The sequence below is a fragment of the Manacus candei genome, unplaced genomic scaffold (genome assembly GCF_025592945.1).
Source record: "Manacus candei isolate 608988 ecotype Guabito, Panama unplaced genomic scaffold, ASM2559294v1 h1tg000043l, whole genome shotgun sequence".
NCBI classification, from domain to species: Eukaryota; Metazoa; Chordata; class Aves; order Passeriformes; family Pipridae; genus Manacus; species Manacus candei.
Window position 1 is genome coordinate 7874093 of NW_026138091.1, and position 18846 is coordinate 7892938.

The 18846-nt window shown below is 37.8% G+C and overlaps 1 protein-coding gene across 5 annotated transcripts in view; it reads left to right on the plus strand.

The window, feature by feature from the left end:
- TAFA2 (TAFA chemokine like family member 2) overlaps positions 1 to 18846 on the plus strand; it is a 176594-nt gene that overhangs the window by 13381 nt on the left and 144367 nt on the right. The window contains exon 2 of one of the 5 annotated variants that reach the window (XM_051795866.1): positions 10496 to 10569. The exons of the other annotated variants lie outside the window; for them this stretch is intronic. Coding sequence (XP_051651826.1) covers positions 10523 to 10569 — 47 coding nt within the window. The 5' untranslated portion in view covers positions 10496 to 10522. The remainder of the gene's footprint in view (positions 1 to 10495; positions 10570 to 18846) is intronic. 5 annotated transcript variants of the gene reach the window in all.

The following is an 18846-nucleotide window of genomic DNA, read 5'->3' on the forward strand; positions in this document are numbered from 1 at the left end:
TTCTAGACATCTCCCTCTCTTTTTCAAAAACCCCCAAAACCCCACAAGCTACACAAGATTAAAAGTAAATACACCTTTAGCTGTGATTAATTTTGTTGTCAGATAATGGACCTTGCAAAACTACATTCACAGTTACAGTATCCTATTTTAATGGCAATAGAAACTCCTTCTTTAGAGACTGGAGTGATCTGTGAACAGAGTAAAACACTTTGCTTGTCACCTTGTTCTGGCTTTGTGAAGTTTAAAGAAGAGTCCAGTGCTGCTTGATTTTAGGTGTTGGAAATTTGGTCATAACCTACCAAAAAGGACAGTAGAAGCAGGATTCAGCTTGAGATTGACACCTGAAATAGTTGTTCAGTTGCAATGGTCTACATGTGAGGTATTTGCTTTAGCTTCATAGTCAAGTGAGATCCAGGGTAGGGTTTGAGTGCTTAATGTAATTTAAAACTCTCTAGAGCATCTTGTCTGGTCTCCAAGTGCTACTTCAGATGGGTGCAGAAGCCTGTCTGAATCAGATGCAAGATACCTTGCATCACATCTGCCAACTCCTTGTCTTGGACATCTCAGATAGTTCTAGATGGTTATGTTCAGGCACTGGAATCCTACATCTATAGGCATGTAGAATGATTCTACTTGCTTTAAAACACATACCTACTTTGGATGAACTGAATTGTAGTTGAAGTCACAGCAAGTTGGTCAAATTGAATAACTTGCCTCAAAGGTAGAATTTTAACTAATTGTAGCGAACATTTTAAATGTGTCAAAGTATTTAAGATACTCGAATAGAGTTTATAGCAATGTACCAGACCAATAACATGTCAGACATAATTTTTTTCTCTGTACTTGGCACTGGTGAGGCCACGCTTTGAGTACTATATCCAGTTCTGGGCCTTTCGCTACAAGAAGGACACTGATGTGCTGCAGTGTATCCAGAGAAGGGCAATAAGCTGGACAAGAGTCTGGAGCACAAGTCTTATGTGGAGCAGATGAGGGAGCTGGAGTTGTTCAGCCTGGAGAAGAGGAAGTTTGGGGGAGACCTTCTAGCTCTCTACAACTACCTGAAAGGAGGTTGTAGCTTGGTGGGGGTCAGCCTCTTCTCCTAGGCAAATAGTGATAGGATGAGAGGAAATAGCCTCAAGGTGCACCAGGGGAGGTTCAGGTTGGACATCAGGAAGAATTTCTCCATGGAAGGGGTGGTTAAGCATTGGAACAGGGTGCCCAGGGAAGTGGTGGACTGACCATCCCTTGAAGTGTTCAGGAAACAACTGGATGTAGCACTTAGTGCTAAAGTTTAGTTGGCGAGGTGGTGATCAGTCAAAGGTTGGACTTGATGATATTGGAGGTCGTTTCAAACCTTAATGATTCTATGATTTAGTTAACTGAATTTAGTACTTATATTTCAATGTCTAAATTCAGGTGCAATAATCTCAAACATATTGGTACCTATATTACTGATAGAAGCATTTGGATGATACATGATACTCTCAGGCACGTGGTGACTCTTGGGAATGGTCCTGTGTGGGGTTAAGAGTTGGACTCAATGAGGGACCTTGTATGTCCCTTCCAACTCTGCATATTCTGTGATTCTGTGATAACAGAAAGAATAATAGCATCACATACAACAATTATGACATTAATTAACCTTGGAGGAAATTTCTGCTAAAACTGTTATTTTAATCTCTTTTTTTTCGTTTGACTTTAGTGATGTAGTCTAATGCAAAATCCTAATGTGTAAAAATATACCTCTGCTCTCCATTGAAAATCTGGATCTTCGGCTGAGGTCTGAAAAATCTCACAAGTTATGAGCCCACTAGTCAAACTGGATAAGCTAGATTTATTTTTTCTGGTAATTCTTAGAGAAATAAATAATCAGAGCTTTTTATTAAAATAGTAGTAAGAAATAAAAAAACCTGATTTACCTACTTCTTGGTTATTTGCATGGTGGCTTTTGTAGGACCTTTATCAATCAGGATACATATATATTGTGTTTGTAGGGAATATCTGTCAAGAATCAGAAAGTTCTTTTTCCATTTTAAGTGGATTGCACTATTAACTTGGGTTCGCCTATTTACATTAAATTTTAAGCTTTGTCTTTGTATATTTTGGCAGGTTTTATTTCGATTGCTATATAGATGTATTTATAATCAGCCTCCATTTCTGGAATAAAAAAGGAAGGAGATAACGGAACTTTGGAAGCCCTTCTAAATGTTTCACCATTCCTTTCCTCACAAGCCTTCTCAAATGAGTACATGAGCATCATTCTCTAGAAAAAATTTTGCTGCTGTTACTTAGTTCTTCATACAGTTTCATTTCCTCTCCATAGCAGCACAGAAGAGAGCATCAGAAAAACTCTCAATTAGTCTTGACTGCCATCCTACTTCCAGTTTAAATGTAGACTGGGAAGTCTACTTTCTGGAGAGCTCACTTGTTTCTTTGTAGTGTTCATCTGACCCGCTGAGCTCTCTCAGCAGGACTGCTTAGTGCTAATGGGAATGAAACTTCAACATGAGGAGACAGCAGATTTTACCTTGGGTGATGCAACTGTCTCAGAGCCAAGAAACCAAATCTTCCCCAGTCAAAGCATTTTTTGGACAGGAGGTCTGCATTTTCAGCTGATGTCTGTCCATGGTACTTTATGTTAGGGTAGTGGAATTCTTAGAGCTTCTACTGACCTCAGTTATAATTTGCAGTTCTCCAGGTGGGAACTTCCTGTGAGCACAAAGTAAGATTGAATGTGCAAATTGTGAGACGGCCTGCATAACTTACTGTCATTTATGCATGTAAAAAGCTCACGTGTGTACAATTCATCCCATATGCTGAAAAGAACAACACTGTATTTTAAACAAGTTTCCTAGTTAAATCAAACTTAAACTACTTGTTAATCTACCTGCCCTGAAGACTCCCCTCTCTCAGATCTGTATGAAACCCTTCTCTGTACTAAGTAGGTCAGAGTTTCCTGGAGATACACCTTGCTTAAAAGGGTGTCATGAGGTCCTGAAAAAATGAGATGAATGTTATTAAGGTTTGTATTCAACAAATACTCTTCAAACAATCTTTTCAAACTAGTCTTCAAACAATCTTTGCCAAAATAATGTTTTTTCACACCTTTACTATAATGATATCTTCAATGGGTTTTATTTCCAAAGACTTCTGCAAAACATTCCCAAGAGAGAGAATTTTTCTGATTGCAAGTAATGTGTCTTGTGTCAAATTTCTTTTTCCCATTTCTTTCTCTAACATTTAAGTGGCTTCAAGCCAAATGTGATTTAAAACATTTTTAGGATGTGATCACTAAACAAAATGTTGTAAGAACTGTGTCCTCAATGCACAGAGGTTGAGTTGGCATTTCTAGTTCATATTATTTAGTTTAGTAACTGTAGCTGTTATGCAGTATAGGTGACAAGAAGGTCCTTTGCCTTTGTACATTAGTTAGAAAGCTTAGTTAGCCAGGTGATGCTGTTGTGTCATCTACAAGGTTGGACCTTGGATGCTTGAGAGAGCTGTTACAGCCTTGAGATAAAGAGATGTGGCTCTTTAGTGCAAAGACCGATATTCAATGCATTTTGAGTTGCGGCATTCTCTGTTTCAATTCCTAGTGAAACAACCTTGAAGCAATAATCACATTAGCTAATCCAAAGTATGAATCACTTCTGGTCTAGACAAAGCTAACAGGATAGCTGCATGTTATTCAGAGGACCAAATCTGAATTTTCTGCAGGTGCTTTTGATTGGTCCATATGTCTAAACTTGGGCTGCAGACAGAAAAAGTTCAGCTGATCAAATGTCATGGTTTAGGAATGGTACTCCCCAATTAGTGCTCTCACTGAGACTCTTCAAGCCACCTGCCACTCACTCACTCCCCCTTCCCCTCCTCCTGCAGTGGGCTGGAGAGTTGTAGGCACAAAAGGGTTGATATATACTGGAAACAGCAATGAAATAAGAAAATGAATGGTAACAGCAACAATACTAATGACAGAGAGTACAAGAAACAAATGATTCACGTGGAAATCCCTCAATAATAGACAATACTTGACCGCTCCCTCCCTTAAACTGTGCTGACCTGGAAGGGAGCCCCTGCTCCACCCATGAAAAATGATGTGACGTGGTATAGGAAAACCTCTATGCCCTAGCTGTTTGCCCTTCTGGCTACTGCAAAAATTAACCCTGTCTTGGCCGGAATCAGGACATCAAACTTTCAGATTTTTCTGTAGTTGAGGACTAACAGAATTGATCCTTCGTATGTGTTAAATTTTTTGAAATTCTACAGAGAAATGCTTTTATGACCTTGCTTGGAATTATTGAAAATACTGTATTTCGATCATAGTTTGGACAGCAAGTTTCACAACTCTGGAAAATGAGAGCTTGAATAGCCGTGAAGTTACCTATGATGACCTAGACAGTTTGTATTGACCTGTTTTAATGTTAAAGGAAAAAAGTATCTCCTTTTATGAATCTCACCTCATACACATTCTGTTTGATTTCATGACATTGCTGTATTATTGATGCTTCTGCATATCAGAAATTTACCATCCTTTGTAGGGGGTATTTACTGTGTGTCTCATAGCAGGTGCAGTAGAGCATTACTGAGTGCCAGAGATCACTTACACAAATTGGAACACCTCATCCTGTAGGAAGATTGGTAAATCAGGCTTTGGATTTGTTTTAGGTCTAGGCTGAAGGTGCTGGTTTTCAACCCTTCAGTTTGAAGGACTGAAATTTCTTCAGAAAGAGAGAAGTTGGGTATGAGATGTGTTCTTTGACACGAGACTGGTTAAGTTTGAAGAAAAACATACTTTGTGGGAGAGAGCATTCCTCATTTGGAAGCTGCTTGAGGATAGCAGACTCTTGGCAAAAGACTTGGCACTCTGAATAATACTCATCCTAACACTGAGTACTCCAGCACAATGTGCAACTCTTGTGCTCTGAAGCCGAGTAAGTGCTTTCAGAATCTTTACCTAGTCAATTAGATTATCCACTTCAGTTATGATGTGTCCTTCAAAGGGTCTAGAGAGAGACAGTGTTCATGAGAGGGGAAATCTGTGGAAAAAGGTCATCCTCCTATTATCAAAAAGTGTTTTATAGTAAACACAGGGCCTAAACAATTGAACCTATGCATCTTCAGAGAGTGCCAGATAGAGGAATGTGACAACATTTAAAAAACCAAACAAACCAAACCCAACACACATTGTTTTTCAGTGCAGAGCTCAAGACCTATTTTTAGAATAAAATCTGCCCTTGATGGTTAACTTGAAATACAAACCAAAACATTAAAGATGCCTTTCTTTTTTTGACCTTTCCCACTTCATACTTCTCAGCATAATGTTGTTTGCAATGTAAATATGTTTAAGTAGTTTAGGAACAAGAAGCAAAACATCAAGTTCTGGAAAGAGCAGAAAAATGATGTGAAAGTTTTGGCTGCCCTTCAAAAACCCTAAATCCACAAAATCTTAGATCAATGAACTTACCTCATCTAGACACTTCTGAGAGGAAATGTTGTATGTACGGATCTGTGGCCTAAGCACAGATGTTTTCTGAACCATGCCTATGAAAAATGGATCAAATACTAGATGCCTGGAATAGAAGACTGTTGATTAAAAAAAATGTTTCCTTTCTATTTTCAAAATAAATGGGTTGTGATTGCTATGGAGATTATGGAAACAGATTTTTTTTGTGATGTCCTTGAAGAAGAAGTTATATATAGTGATTTTTCTTTGTTTGGATATTTTGAGGACTTTAGATATAACTGTCAAAAGAAAAGTAGCATGATAATACGAAGGACCAATAATAAGCTACTGTTGATTAGAGTTTTTTCTTACTATTGAAATGCTGTGGCTCACCTGCTTTGATTGTTACAGAAGAGGAAAAGAGACAGATTCTCTTTTGAGTGCTCTTGGAATATTTATTTATGATTCAGCCTCTATCCAAAATTGTAATTTGGGGTGTGGGAAAAGTGATTTCCGAAGTGATGGATGATATTTTTGCATGAAGCCAAACAGATAACGGAGCCCTTTTCATTGTTGCATTGAGAATTCAGTGAGAGCTGTTGCAAGGGTGGTATGACAGAAGCAACTCTGGCACTATAAGCTGATGATTGTGTCCAAATTCAACTACTTCTACCTGGAATTCCCAGGATAATGGTTTGCATAGGCAATGCCAGCAGCTGAAAGGAACACAAAAATTTTGAGAAGAGTCAGTGGGGGAATGGAGCGACCAAGTAGGCTACAGGGTCCAGCACATCAGTAGTTTTTGCTTGGAAATGTGTTTCAAAGGCAATAAAATTTACTAATAAATAGGCTGGAAAGGGGTGGCAGATGACACAACTTCTGTTTCTAGTACTTCTGATCTCAAATACAAGACTTGTACTGATATGTAAAAGGAAAATTGTCTAACGTTATATCTGGCTGTAGAATTTGCTGGCAATTGAATGTGTGGAGGCAGAGGTGTGTGTGGCTGTTCCCATCGCCCTCCCATACACCACTCACGTCAGTGTTTAGCTGCTTTGTTTGCTCCCCACACAGAGCTGACCTTGTTCTGGCTGGCCTTGTACTTTCTCATTTCTTTGTCTGTGTTAAAGCCAGCTGGTTCTCTCTATGGAAATTCACAGCTAGGACCTTTCAGCAGATGTCTACATGGCTTCAGCAGCTCTTCTCCTCTGCCCTTCTGTGGCATTATTAGACTTTTACCCTCACATTACAAAGTGAAAGCTGGGTTACTCAACTTCCTTGAAGTGTGTAGCAATTTGAAGGCTATTTATAGTTGAACTTCAGAGCATATGGAGTGAGCATAGCCAGAATATTTATGACCTCCAGATCGCTGCCCTTTCTTCACTCAACCCCCAGATTTGCGTAAGACATTGTAGCCTTTTATTTTTGAACCAAGATCTGTCCTGGTGCATACGGCGATTATACAAAAACATTTTCTTCTGGAAACTGCAGCTAAGTCAGGCTGCTTTGCAGAAACATAACTTCGTAGAAGTTTTCACACAGTTTATAACAAGATTATAACTGTGAGAAGGGTAATGTTTGTTCAATGTGTAAGGGAGACTAAAATCAGGTTTGAGAGATGGTATCACCTGCAAGACATGCTGAGAAGTGAAATAATAACATTGTCAAGGGGGTGCAGCAAGTGATGTCTCTATCTCTGCCAGCTTTAGTAAAAGCATTTGACAGCATGTACTTGCTGCACTTGTTATTGCATGTGAATTCTTGCTGCTTTAGCAAAAGGTGGGCTCAATTTGCACCAAACCAGGTGCTGAGACCTCTTTTAGGACATCTTGCCTATGCCAGTGAGTGAGCAGAAATTCACATGGCTGTCCAGCCTCTGAAAAAGGCTAGAAATCTTATGCTGTAATGTCACAGGGAAAACAGTCATCTTGGCAAAGCTTTCTACCTTTTACAGTTCAGATTCTAAAACTACTTTCTGGCAACTTGTAACATTCTTAAAGACCTCAGACCTATGTTTGGATCCTCAGGGTTCAAAAACTCCATCAAAGGCTTTCTAAATGTGCTGCTTACAGAAGTGACAAGGCTTTGCGGTCTTTGTACAAATACAAAGCTGGGCCAACGATGTTTATATCTGTGTTTATTTTCATATAGAACTTTTGCTTAAGATTTTTAAAATTAGCAAGAATCTTGACAGAACTTCATGTGGTAGTCTTTCTCTGAGTACTTGCACTATTCTGAGAAAAAATAAAATCTTTCTAAATGGACAATAAACCTAACAGCATGGAATAATAAGTGGCAATGATTTTTTTGAATGAGTGTATGATTTTGATGGGCATTTTGAGTGTCTCATCCACTACACTAGAAGAAATCTGGGTGAATGAATTATCTATACAGAGGGCTTCTGACGTGACCTTGTTTCCCCTGGGTAGGGACACATTCTTGAAAGTATTTTTCAAACAGAAAAAAACAATGAGTAAAAATTGTCCTTCCTAGATAGGAGATGGATTCCTCTTGTGGTATAAATTGACTGAGATTCCCAATGAAAGCTAAAAGTGGAAAAAAAATAAATTAACCACTACCTGAGTTTATCAACGCTACTTAATTTTCATGCTTTTGGAATATGTCGTTTTTCTGATAAGGAACTGAATAAAAACCTTTTCCTTTAAGTTTTCCTCCAAAGTCAGAAATCTGTTTTGGACTTCAGCATGAACTTTTTAAGATAACAGCTATGGTGACTAAGGTGGCCTTTTGGTCGTGGAAAGTACTTAATTTCAGGTTCACTTTATGTGATCATTCTGGAATGGAAGACTGCATAAAATTGTCAAAGAGGCATTGTGGGACAACTTCTACATTCCCTGGCTAGTTTCTTACCATCTGTCTGCAGTGTTGTGACCGTCTCTAGTTAATTATTCCTTCAGGCTCACAACAGATCCTGTACCTTCCAAGGTGATGCCCTGTGGAGGCTATGGTTGTCTTCAGGCACTTGGCAGAGCATATTCTCTTGGGGATCTCACTCAAACTCTGTAATTGAAAATTATGTCACCACTCCTAGGTGTTTGTCTCAGATGCCTAGCAATGTGGGTTGTAGTGAATATATCACGACATGCTTCCAGAATTGTTTAGGCTTTTTTGAGTGTAGTTGATGACAGATTTTTTTTTATGATTCAAGGTGGTGCTACTGATCTTTGTTTGTCTGAGGTTGCATCTTAACTACCTGAGACAGCAGTAAGAGGACTGGTGCATCCAATTGCAAACATTCAACCCAAATAAGGTGATACTGTGACCTAGTGTTTCCTCCCATAAAAAAATAAGAGAACAAGAATATTAATTACAAGGACGGAAGCCTTAGTGGTCTGTTCAGAAGTACCCTAAAATGTTCTTTCTTGATCTCCAGATGAATATGACAGTCAAGTGGCATGTGTCATTCATAATGTTTGGAGAGATCAAGCTTTGTAGTATATCAGCTGTCTTCCATACAACTAGGGATCAGGGAATTTTGAAGTGCCCTAGGTTGGACAGAGTGACGAAAGAGAATGAAAGAAATCCCAAAGTATATATGGAAGGAGGAGAAAAAAGAGGAGAACCAGGCTGGGTCATGCCTGAGACAGAGGGTGTTCTTTGCATGGTTTGTGGTTGAGCTGCAGAACTGCTTGCTGCAAGGTGTTGTGGACTCTAAAAGTTTATATGACTTAAGAAATGGTCACTGCCATGAAAAGTTCCTATTAAAAATAAAAAATGGCTTCTCTGTCTGAGGAATTAAGTGAGATGTAAATTACTAGAAATTGTGAGCATGGGAAAATTATCACTGCATGTTTACATGCTCTTATAAGGAGCATGTAAACATGCAATGATTCCTGTTACAAGTTCTTAATAAAGTTACAGAAGTTATAAGCTTCTTAGAAGGCTCATTCTGTTGATGACTGTTAGAAACTATTTATGGGAGGAGATGTACTTTCAGTCTGATCCTGTACAATTGTTCTCAAGAGCAGCAGACTGGGTTTCCAGCGTGAGACACCTGTAAAGAGCAGATTGTCTTCTGCTAAGGAGAGGACTCTCTCATGTCTGATTTCTGTGGATCATGAAGTAAAGTAAAAGTCCTCAAAAAATATGTGAATTCTGAGTGATATGTTTTTTTGACACAAGAGGGTGGCCAAACAACTTTAGCTTTTTACCTGCTAAGGATGATGCCTGGTATAATTGCAGGTTGCTTGGGCCAAATTCGCTTCCCATAACATCTCAGTCCAAGATTTGACTCTGTAGGAACTGCCTCTTTGAAGGGTTTGTGAGCTTACTATTTGGGAGAATTTTTAAAAAAATTTTCTTTTGTTTCTCTGATTAAGTGTGAATGTGAAGCATGATATGCAGGCCACACATGGTCTCACCACCAACTAGGATAGAAAGTGTTACACCTCTGTGTTGATGTTTCGGGTGTTGATTTTCTCTACTACTAGAAGTTAATTTTGAATTATTTTAAAAGTATCATACCAAATATTTCTATTTAATTTTAAACACAGTTTAGGATGCTAATTTAGACTGACAAAACCTTGCTGTTTCTTAACTGTAAATGTGATTCATGTTATTTACAAATTTTTCAAGACTTTGTTGATCTGTTTTTCAAGGTTCTGTTACTGAGATGAAAGCTAACTCAAACCAGAAAGTATCAGTGACAATGGTGGGAAAACCTCCCACTCTAGACAGAAGTCTCACTCTAGACAGAAGTCCCACTTGAAAAATACAAGGCAGAAACCAATTTTTTATCAGAAAGTTTAGGTTAAGAAAAGACCTCACAAGCTTAGACTTAAGTTTCTGTTGTGCTCAGTCAAACATGGGTGGCACAAACGTTTCAAAATGCTTTGTCTCAGTGAGTGGGGTTTCACATTTTGGATTAAGTTTTGCTTTTTTTTTTCTTGTGTGAAAAGCTCTTGTGTGTTGCATATAGTTTGTCCAAGTACAGATCTAAGATTTCATCATACCTTATGAGATGCAAGAGTAAGCATCTTTAAATACTTCGAATGAAAGCTTGAGATTTTTATTGCTGTCTCTGTGATTTAGTCATGTAGGTCTTACGGAAATCTTCCAATGGACTTTGGAAATCAATACCTCAAGAGTGACCAGAGCATGAAGATGTATGTATATGCATTTCTTATTTATGCATACCATGACAATCATACTGGAATGGAATGACTTTTTCCCATCTCAACCTGCTGAGTTCCCTTCAGAGCTACATTAGGAGTTTTCCCCTGTCTTTTACTGTCTTCTCTCATGATTTTGATTTGTCAAACGTAAGATCACCAGTGAGGTTGCTCTATAGATGTCATCACAAGAGTTCTATTTACATGTGACAGTTTGCTAATCTTTTATGAGTCATTACACTTGTTTTGACTTTGTATCATTACCACAGAATAGAAAAATACCATTGAGTATAATGTTTACCTCACCTCTTCTACAGCATTTATACACAGTCCTTCAAAAAGAGAATGATAGAAAAGATCAGTTAACAACAGTATGAAATAACGTAGCACTGACATTTGGAGATTGTAATTTACACAGTGTAACCTTTTTATTTTACATATTCTGAAATATATTTTCACTTGATTTACAGGTTTAGTGATGTTGTAAGAAGAGGCTGAAATGTAAAATGGGATGCAATCTGGGAAACAGATTTAGTTGGGGATAAAAAGGGATTTTGAAAACATAAAAATGCTCATAGTTTTTAAGGGAAACATCCATGCACTCAGGACCACACAGAATTTTCTAATGTTATAGGAATGAAATTACTTGAATTTTACTTTGAAATTACATTTTTCTTTTGAAGTGACCTGAATTCAAAAATGATTGAAAAACACAACACCAAAACTGTCAAAAATGCCCTTTTGAATTAGATGAAACTTACGAGTTTAAACAGAATTTTTGTAATTTTTGTTTGCTGAAGAGAATCCTGTTTTTTGTTTTATTCTAATTTTTTTTCCACTGTATTACCTCATCTACAAACTCCAGTGTTTGTACAGATCTACTGGAGGTAGATTATGTAGGGCCTGGCCCTTTTGTGTTAATTTAAGCAAATACAATGGGATTCTTTTTCCTTATATGTGAAAATCACATGCCATTCTTTTTTTTGTACCTTTAGGTAGTGATGCAGTTGCTTGGGGACTAGCTTATATACCCTAGTGTTACTTCTAAATGAATTCTCTTCCAAAGAACTGTGCTGCAGGGTGAAAAAGAAAGGTTTTGGAGAACTTTTCTCCCTGTTCCTTTTCACTTACTCTGAAGATGATCTTGGAATATATAAAACCTTACAGTGCACAGTACAGCATTTCCATCAATGTCCTATTCAACAATTATTAAAAGTAAATATATAAGTCATAGCACTGTACCATATTGCACTCCTATGATTAGTTAATTAATCATCTTACCTTCTAAATTCTTTCAAGTAAAGTTTCTTGTACAAAGAGTATAATGCAAATAGTTCAACCCTGGTACACAAACTTTTGTTAAAAGTACCACTAACTCAAATAAGTCTGATTTGCCAAAACATCAAGTCATTTTGTAGAATCTAGATTTTTCTTAACGTTGTTTTGGATTAAGAGATGTTCTGCGAATCCTATGAAGGATAATTTTACATCGTAATATTTTTATCTATGATCAATAATAGATCTTATGGGATTCCACAAGGAACAGTATCACTGAAGAATTATTTTTTAATCCATTTAAGAGATGCTAAACTGATTTTGTGTAATGTATTTTCATCAGTATGTCAGACAGTGCTGTGCCACAGGTCTAACTATGCTATATCATCTGAATTTGTAAATATCCAGCTTCTGAGAATGTATGTCTAATCTAGAAAACATTTAATATGGAGTTATTTAATGAAACTGAATCTAATAAAATCTAGTTTCTAATTGAGGAATTGGTCAAATATCTCTAAATCACTTCCAAGCAGACATACCTTATAGCTGCATAACCTGCAGCTTACGAGTCCTGCAGATATCTTATCTTTTATACAGAATAGTAGAGAGACCTCTTATTTTTCTATGTGCATTGCTTCAGCCCAAGTCAGTCCAACTTAATATGAAATAGCATGATGTACTGAAAAACTGTCATTATTTTTAGTGAGTGCATGCTAATTTTAAACATGGCTGTAGGCGGGAGTATTTCATATGGTGTGCATTGGCCAACCTGTATTGCATGTTTCTGTCATCGGCCTATTTTAGCAAGTGTCTCACCTAAGATTGCCTCAAACCTGGAAGATTTTATGTTAGACTCCTAATTTTCCTAGTATATTGACATTCCCTGGCTTTAAGCTGAGCTACCGCTAATTATAAATTACACGTCTTGTATTCCATTTACAGAGAAAGTGATCAGGAAACACTCATAAAGTATACTTTTTTTTTTTTAGTAAGTGTATAAGTCACCTCAATGCTTAGAACTTCCTGTACAATTATTTTCAAATATGCTCATGAGTGTGTTTGGTGCACAGATTTAGAAAAGGCTTCTGCTTGGATACTTATATTTATTGAATGACAGAATGAGATGTCTCAGTAGAGGAGGGGGGAAACCAGATATATTCCTCTGCAAATTATTCAAGTTGACAGAAGAATCACCGAAGAGACAAAACTTGTCACATCTTATATGAATTTAGACTGACATTTATCTAACCCATCTGCACCCATATCCGTATTAAATGATTCATAGCACTTACAGACATTCTGTTTCTAACTAATCTGTTTCAAAGCTTTTTAGTTCCTTGTTATCTAAACTTGAGAAATTCTCTGAATTTTCCTGGCATAATCCTAGGCTTTCTGAAGAGGATAAAGCTGTTGATTACAGAGGCTGTATTCCACTGCTCCTTTTGTCTACTTTCATTTTGAGCATTTACCAAAGAAATATTTGTAGTTCAGTACAATAGATGAAAATGATCTGCAGACTAATGTTTTTCAGTAATAGTTTTGATATTGTTGTGTCAGCATTGCTATTCTAGCGTGAAAGATAATCTCATCTTTCCTGAAACTCCTGACGTATTAATAAAAGCAAACCAAGAGAAGGGAAAATTTATTTGCTCTTCAGAAGGCTCTCTATGTCTTATAAATTCAGTTAAATTTATGGGGCAATTTACAAATAAAAGATAATATGCATCTGTATAAACCAGTCAAATAGTTTTCAAATAGTGATCTTGTTTAAATAGATCTGCATAGTCTATGTTCCATCGCTAACATAACCTGATTGCAGTTTTCTGTGGGGGGCACAACAATTATTATAAACTCCTTACATCTGAAGTTGCATTTTGTTATTTAAGGTTTATGGTTAAGATTATTATTTTTCTCTGTTGGGTTGTTTTTTCACCTTTTTCTCTCCTTAATTTTTCTCTTTTAGAATGTGGGTTTGCTGCATAATCTCATGTTTCACAAGAGTGTGGAAAGCAATTAAGAATACTTTTGGACTGGTTTGGCTCACAAAAGCCTTCTCCTGAGATAATTTCAACATGCTGAAAGCAATCTCTGATTCTTGGCAGCAGAAAGAATTGAACCTTTTAAAAAGCAGGCTCCCAGTAAGCACAATTATGTTATTCGACCAAGCGAAGGTTGAATTTAGCCTCTCAAATAAACAACTCTGCCAGCTGCATCCATACTGCACTGGTCCCAAATTCCCACGTCTTTGATCTGGCATGGCAAATTCATGAAGAGGAAAAGGCGAGACTCTAGCATTTATTTGATAGTCTGTCAGATGGAGTACAGGCAGAGGGAAACCTCTATAGTTCCCTGTAATGTTAGGCGGATTCATGTGGAGATCATGGAGACAGTAAAGCATTTGTCCCTAAGTTTATTTCTATGTATTGTCTCTTGGACTCTCTGCACCTTACCAGTCCTCCTGCCTTTTACTTGCTTTCTTCTGTACTAAGACTCCCGCTTTACACACCTTTGTGTGAAAGCATTATAGACTGTGCCTGTGTGACACGTCAGAGGGGAGCAGTAAGCAGTGAGATAATCCCTGAGTCCTGGTTTCAGGTTGTGTGCAGACTCAGGAAGCCCAAGCTGACGTGGCATACATGGTTCTGCTGGTGTTTGTTTGTTGTAGGTTCAGAGGAACAGAAACCTGGGTGACGAAGTAATGCACTGCTGTGTTGGAACTATCTCATTCTGAATTTTATGACTTCTAATAATACTGTAATCAGGCTTTGCATGATATTCATAGAAAAAAGGATAGCTATGAATGAAATAAGCAATTTGTGCATTTAGTATTTCTCCTAATACTGAATTCTCACTAAATATCCTCACAGATAGTCTTATATCCAAATATGAGAATCTTAGTTCTTGATTTCTTTCCTCCTCCATGAGCAGCACTCATCTTGGACAAGAAACTCCATTTTAAGTTAGAGAATTTTCAGCTAAACTAGGAGAAGGAGAGATAGAAGCTAGCTAAGAGATGAGGAAACTGAATCTTTATTCCTAAATAGAATCTTAAAAATTTTTTTTTTGTTTGTTTGGTTTTTTTTTTGTTTTTTTGTTATTTTGTTATTTTGCAATTTGGTTCCCTGCCTGTTTCCCAGTAAACATGCTAATTTTTCTTAGGCACTGTGTAATGATAAATCTCAGTCTGAGTGAAATGGCATACAACAAAGCTTTCCAGCAAGGAGTGTATAGCAGATCTAAGCTCCTGTATACTGGAACACCTTTAGATGCGTTCTGCTCCTAAAATGCTCTTTGAGAGGAACAAAAATTCAGTGAAGTATCAAAGTTACTCAGAACCACTGTGAGACAGCATGTCAGTGCAGCAGAGGACAAATTGTCACTGACTACTTCAGAAATCCAGAAGTCATTACTTTATTTTAAAAACTTAATGCAATTCCTTTGTTCTAGACAGCTATTGTAGTCCTCCTGAGGCTTTTCTATGGTCAGTTAGGACCACTGGACATATCCAGAGGGCAGTTCAGAGCATTCAGATTAGGTGCTTTGAAACATCCTTCAGGTGATCTGTACTTTATCCTCATCAGTCTTCAGAAATAAATCTTTCCTTTAAAGGGTTCTACTGAGAATGCCTTAAGTTTTGAAGAGAATTTTCTGTCAGCTTTGCAGGACTCAACAATAATGATCACATCTCTCTCTAAGGGTATGCTCCTTGTTTCTTTTGTCTTTTCCATCTGTAAGAGGAAATCTGAACCAAATAGTCAAACTTTTGCAGAACAACACTAAACAATATGACTGTGGATTGAGTCTTTTTTTGTAATTCTATTTTAGAATCAACCTAAATAAACTTTGTATTTTTTTGAGCTTTGTGGTTAAAGTTTTAAAAATATATCCAATTGAAACATCTCACCTTGTAAAATGTACCAAGTTGCATGCAGAAAATAGAAGTTATGGTGGCAGCTTCATATTTCAGATCTTCCTTGTTGAAATTGTTATTTCACCGTGCCTCTTTGTTTGTTTGTTGGTTTTGGGGTTTTTTTTGTGTGTGTGTGTGTTTTTGTTTGTTTGTTTGTTTTTTTACTTACTCCCTGGGTAAGAAAACAAAAATTTTTATTTAATTCTCTAAAAAGAAAAGGTTTTCCACATTTAGTAATTTTTAAGTTTTATTTCAAGTATTCTGTGAATGTTTTATGCAGGATGGAATACAGTAGCAGGTCATCTTCTTCTGATGGGACATGAAAATTCATATTTAATGTTCTTAACAGAGTGACTGGTATTTCCATTTGATTTCTGCAGTCCATAAAAAGAAGCTGACCTCATTCCCTCTTCTTCTTCATGGCAGTATGTTTCTTACACTCTGAATTGCTGAAATGACCCTTACAGGGATGCTTCAAGGGCACACAGTAGAACCGAGGAGAAAGATTGGATCCTTTTTCACTAAGGACAGGGATTAGGTGAGAGTTTCATCGAAGACAGAACTGAGGTAGAGAATCTCTTGGATCTTATAATTAGGTTAGTGGACCTTAGTATCAAATTAAGAAGGACTTAGAGAAATATTATGAATAATCAGTTTATCAGAGGGGACCTCTCCATATAAAAATCAGAGCAGTCCTGTGTACTTGATCTGAAGCAACAACAGCTCACATCTACACATGACCTGTCCAGGAATGTGAGAGGATCTCACATTTAAGCAGTGTACCATGACAAGGGAAATGGAAATAGATGAGTTTTGAACTGTATTTCCAGAATACATATAAGCACACAAAAGCAATCCAAATTGGATTATATATGTACTTAAAGACTTTGTGTCCAGATATTGTTTTATTCATTACATTTGTCATGGGGATACATATTACACAGAGAAAAATGTCTTCAGTCTATTGGCTTAGACGCAGGGATGCAGAGGTAACAGAGCAAGTATGCTGTTGAGTTAAATTTTATAACTTCTACTGGTTAAATTTTTTTCCAGGGTGCGATTATGATGGTGATTGTGGCTCAATAGTGTTAAAAAATCAGAATGCTCCAGAGAGTGGGAATAAGATTTGCAGTTTCCAGAATGAGTGATTTTTTTTCCCAGGAATTAGTGAAGGTTGCCATAAAGCTTACTGCAGTTTATGTAAAAGTAGTTTAACTGTTTATATGTAAGATGTGTAGTGGGGCACATAATGCTGTCATGCATTCCAAGAGTTCTTGAAATTTTCGGTTGCTAATTTCATCATAAGGAAAAACCCAAGATGATTAATGAAGTAGAATATGCAGTGACTAATCTCTATGAATACAACAACATGAACAGCAAAATAATTAAAGAGTGATCCTGGAACAGAACAGATACGCACCTTGGTAATGTGAATGTTCGTGTGCATTCTTCCTCTTCTTTTAGTTGAGAAAATAACTAACATTAGCTGAAAAGGGCATCAGTTTCTTTGTGGTCAATGAATCCTCAAACTCTGGAATATCCTGATGGTTTTGAGGGTTATCATTACGGTGCAGCTGAAAGGGGAGTAATCTGTTATGTGTATGACTATTTTCAAAATAGCAGCAAAACTTCATTAGGAATATTTGGCAATGTGTAAAGTGCCAAAATGGAAGTATCTGAACATTTATAGTAAATCATTATTTGAATTTACAAATGCTAATTTTAACATGGATAGACATAACTCTGTTTTCAAACTAATGGAAGCTATTTGCATCTAGTTATTTAACCAGCATATATGCTGCACCCTATAGGAAAATAAGGAAGAGACAGGTTATGACTTAGTCTTAGGGCCATAGGATCGTGGGGTAATTCAGGAGAAGGGGCCTCAAAGTCCACTCCTACTCAAAGCAGTGTCAGGTCTGAAGTCAAACTGAATTGTACAGAACTTTATCTAGTCTTGTCTTGAAAATATCCAAGAGGGAATGCTTCACAGCCTCTCTGGACAACCTGCTTCCCTGCCTGACTGCCCTTAAGGGTGATTTTTTTTTCGTTAAATCCGTTCTGAACCTCATGTCCTCATGCCATGAAGAGTTTGGCTCCATCTTCTTGTTAACCTCCCTGTACGCACTGGCATGCTGCTGTTAAATACCTCCAAGGTTTTTCTACACTAAATAAGCCCTGGTTCCCTCAGTCTCTCCTTGTAGAACAAGTGCTTCAGCTCCAACCATTGTGGAGGCTCTCTGCTGACCTTTCTCTGGTTTGTCCGTGTCTTTCTTGTATTGGACACAGTTAGATGAGGTCTAGTGAGTGCTGAGTGGGGGATTAAGGGAGGATGATCCCTTCTCTTGATCTGCTGGCTGTGCCCCTGCTAATATGGCCCAAGAGGTTGCTGGCTGTCCCTCCTGCTAGGGCTCAGGGAGGGCCCTGCTCAGCTGCCCACTGGGGCAGTTTCTGCAGAACTGCTTCCCAGCCTGTCCCTCCCCATCCTGAGCTGCAGCAGGGGGGCTTCCTTCCATGGGGCAGCACTTGGCTTTTCTCCTTGCTGAATTTCTCATAGTTCTTTTCAGCCCATTTCTCTAGCCTACCTTCATCTCTGTGAAAGACAGCTCTGCCTTTCAGCATATCAGCTGGCCCCTCACTCTTAGGTGTTAATCTGCAAACTAGATGAACATGGACTCCACTGTCTCCTCCGAGGCACTGATAAAAACATTAAGCAGGACAGGTCCTAGGCTAAATCTCGGCAGTATTCCATTTCTTACTCACCAGGGTCTTGGACCCCACTATTGCGTGGTCAATACAGCCATGGCTGCCACCCACTGTCCCATCCCAGGCAGCTCTACCCTGTCAGTGAACAGCAGATTCTGACACCCAGAACCTGTATTACAGAGCTCTCCCTGACACCTTCAGTAATCTTGACTGCTTGTGTCCTGCCATGATGCTCTTTTAGCAGACATCAAGGAATCTTGAAAGCTGTAAAATGAAAGTTTTCAATCACTTCTCTTAATCTAGTAAAACTGTTTAGGAAGTTAATTTGTTGGTTTTTAAGACAAGAAAATATTAAGGAATCAAATGAAATTTTCTCTATA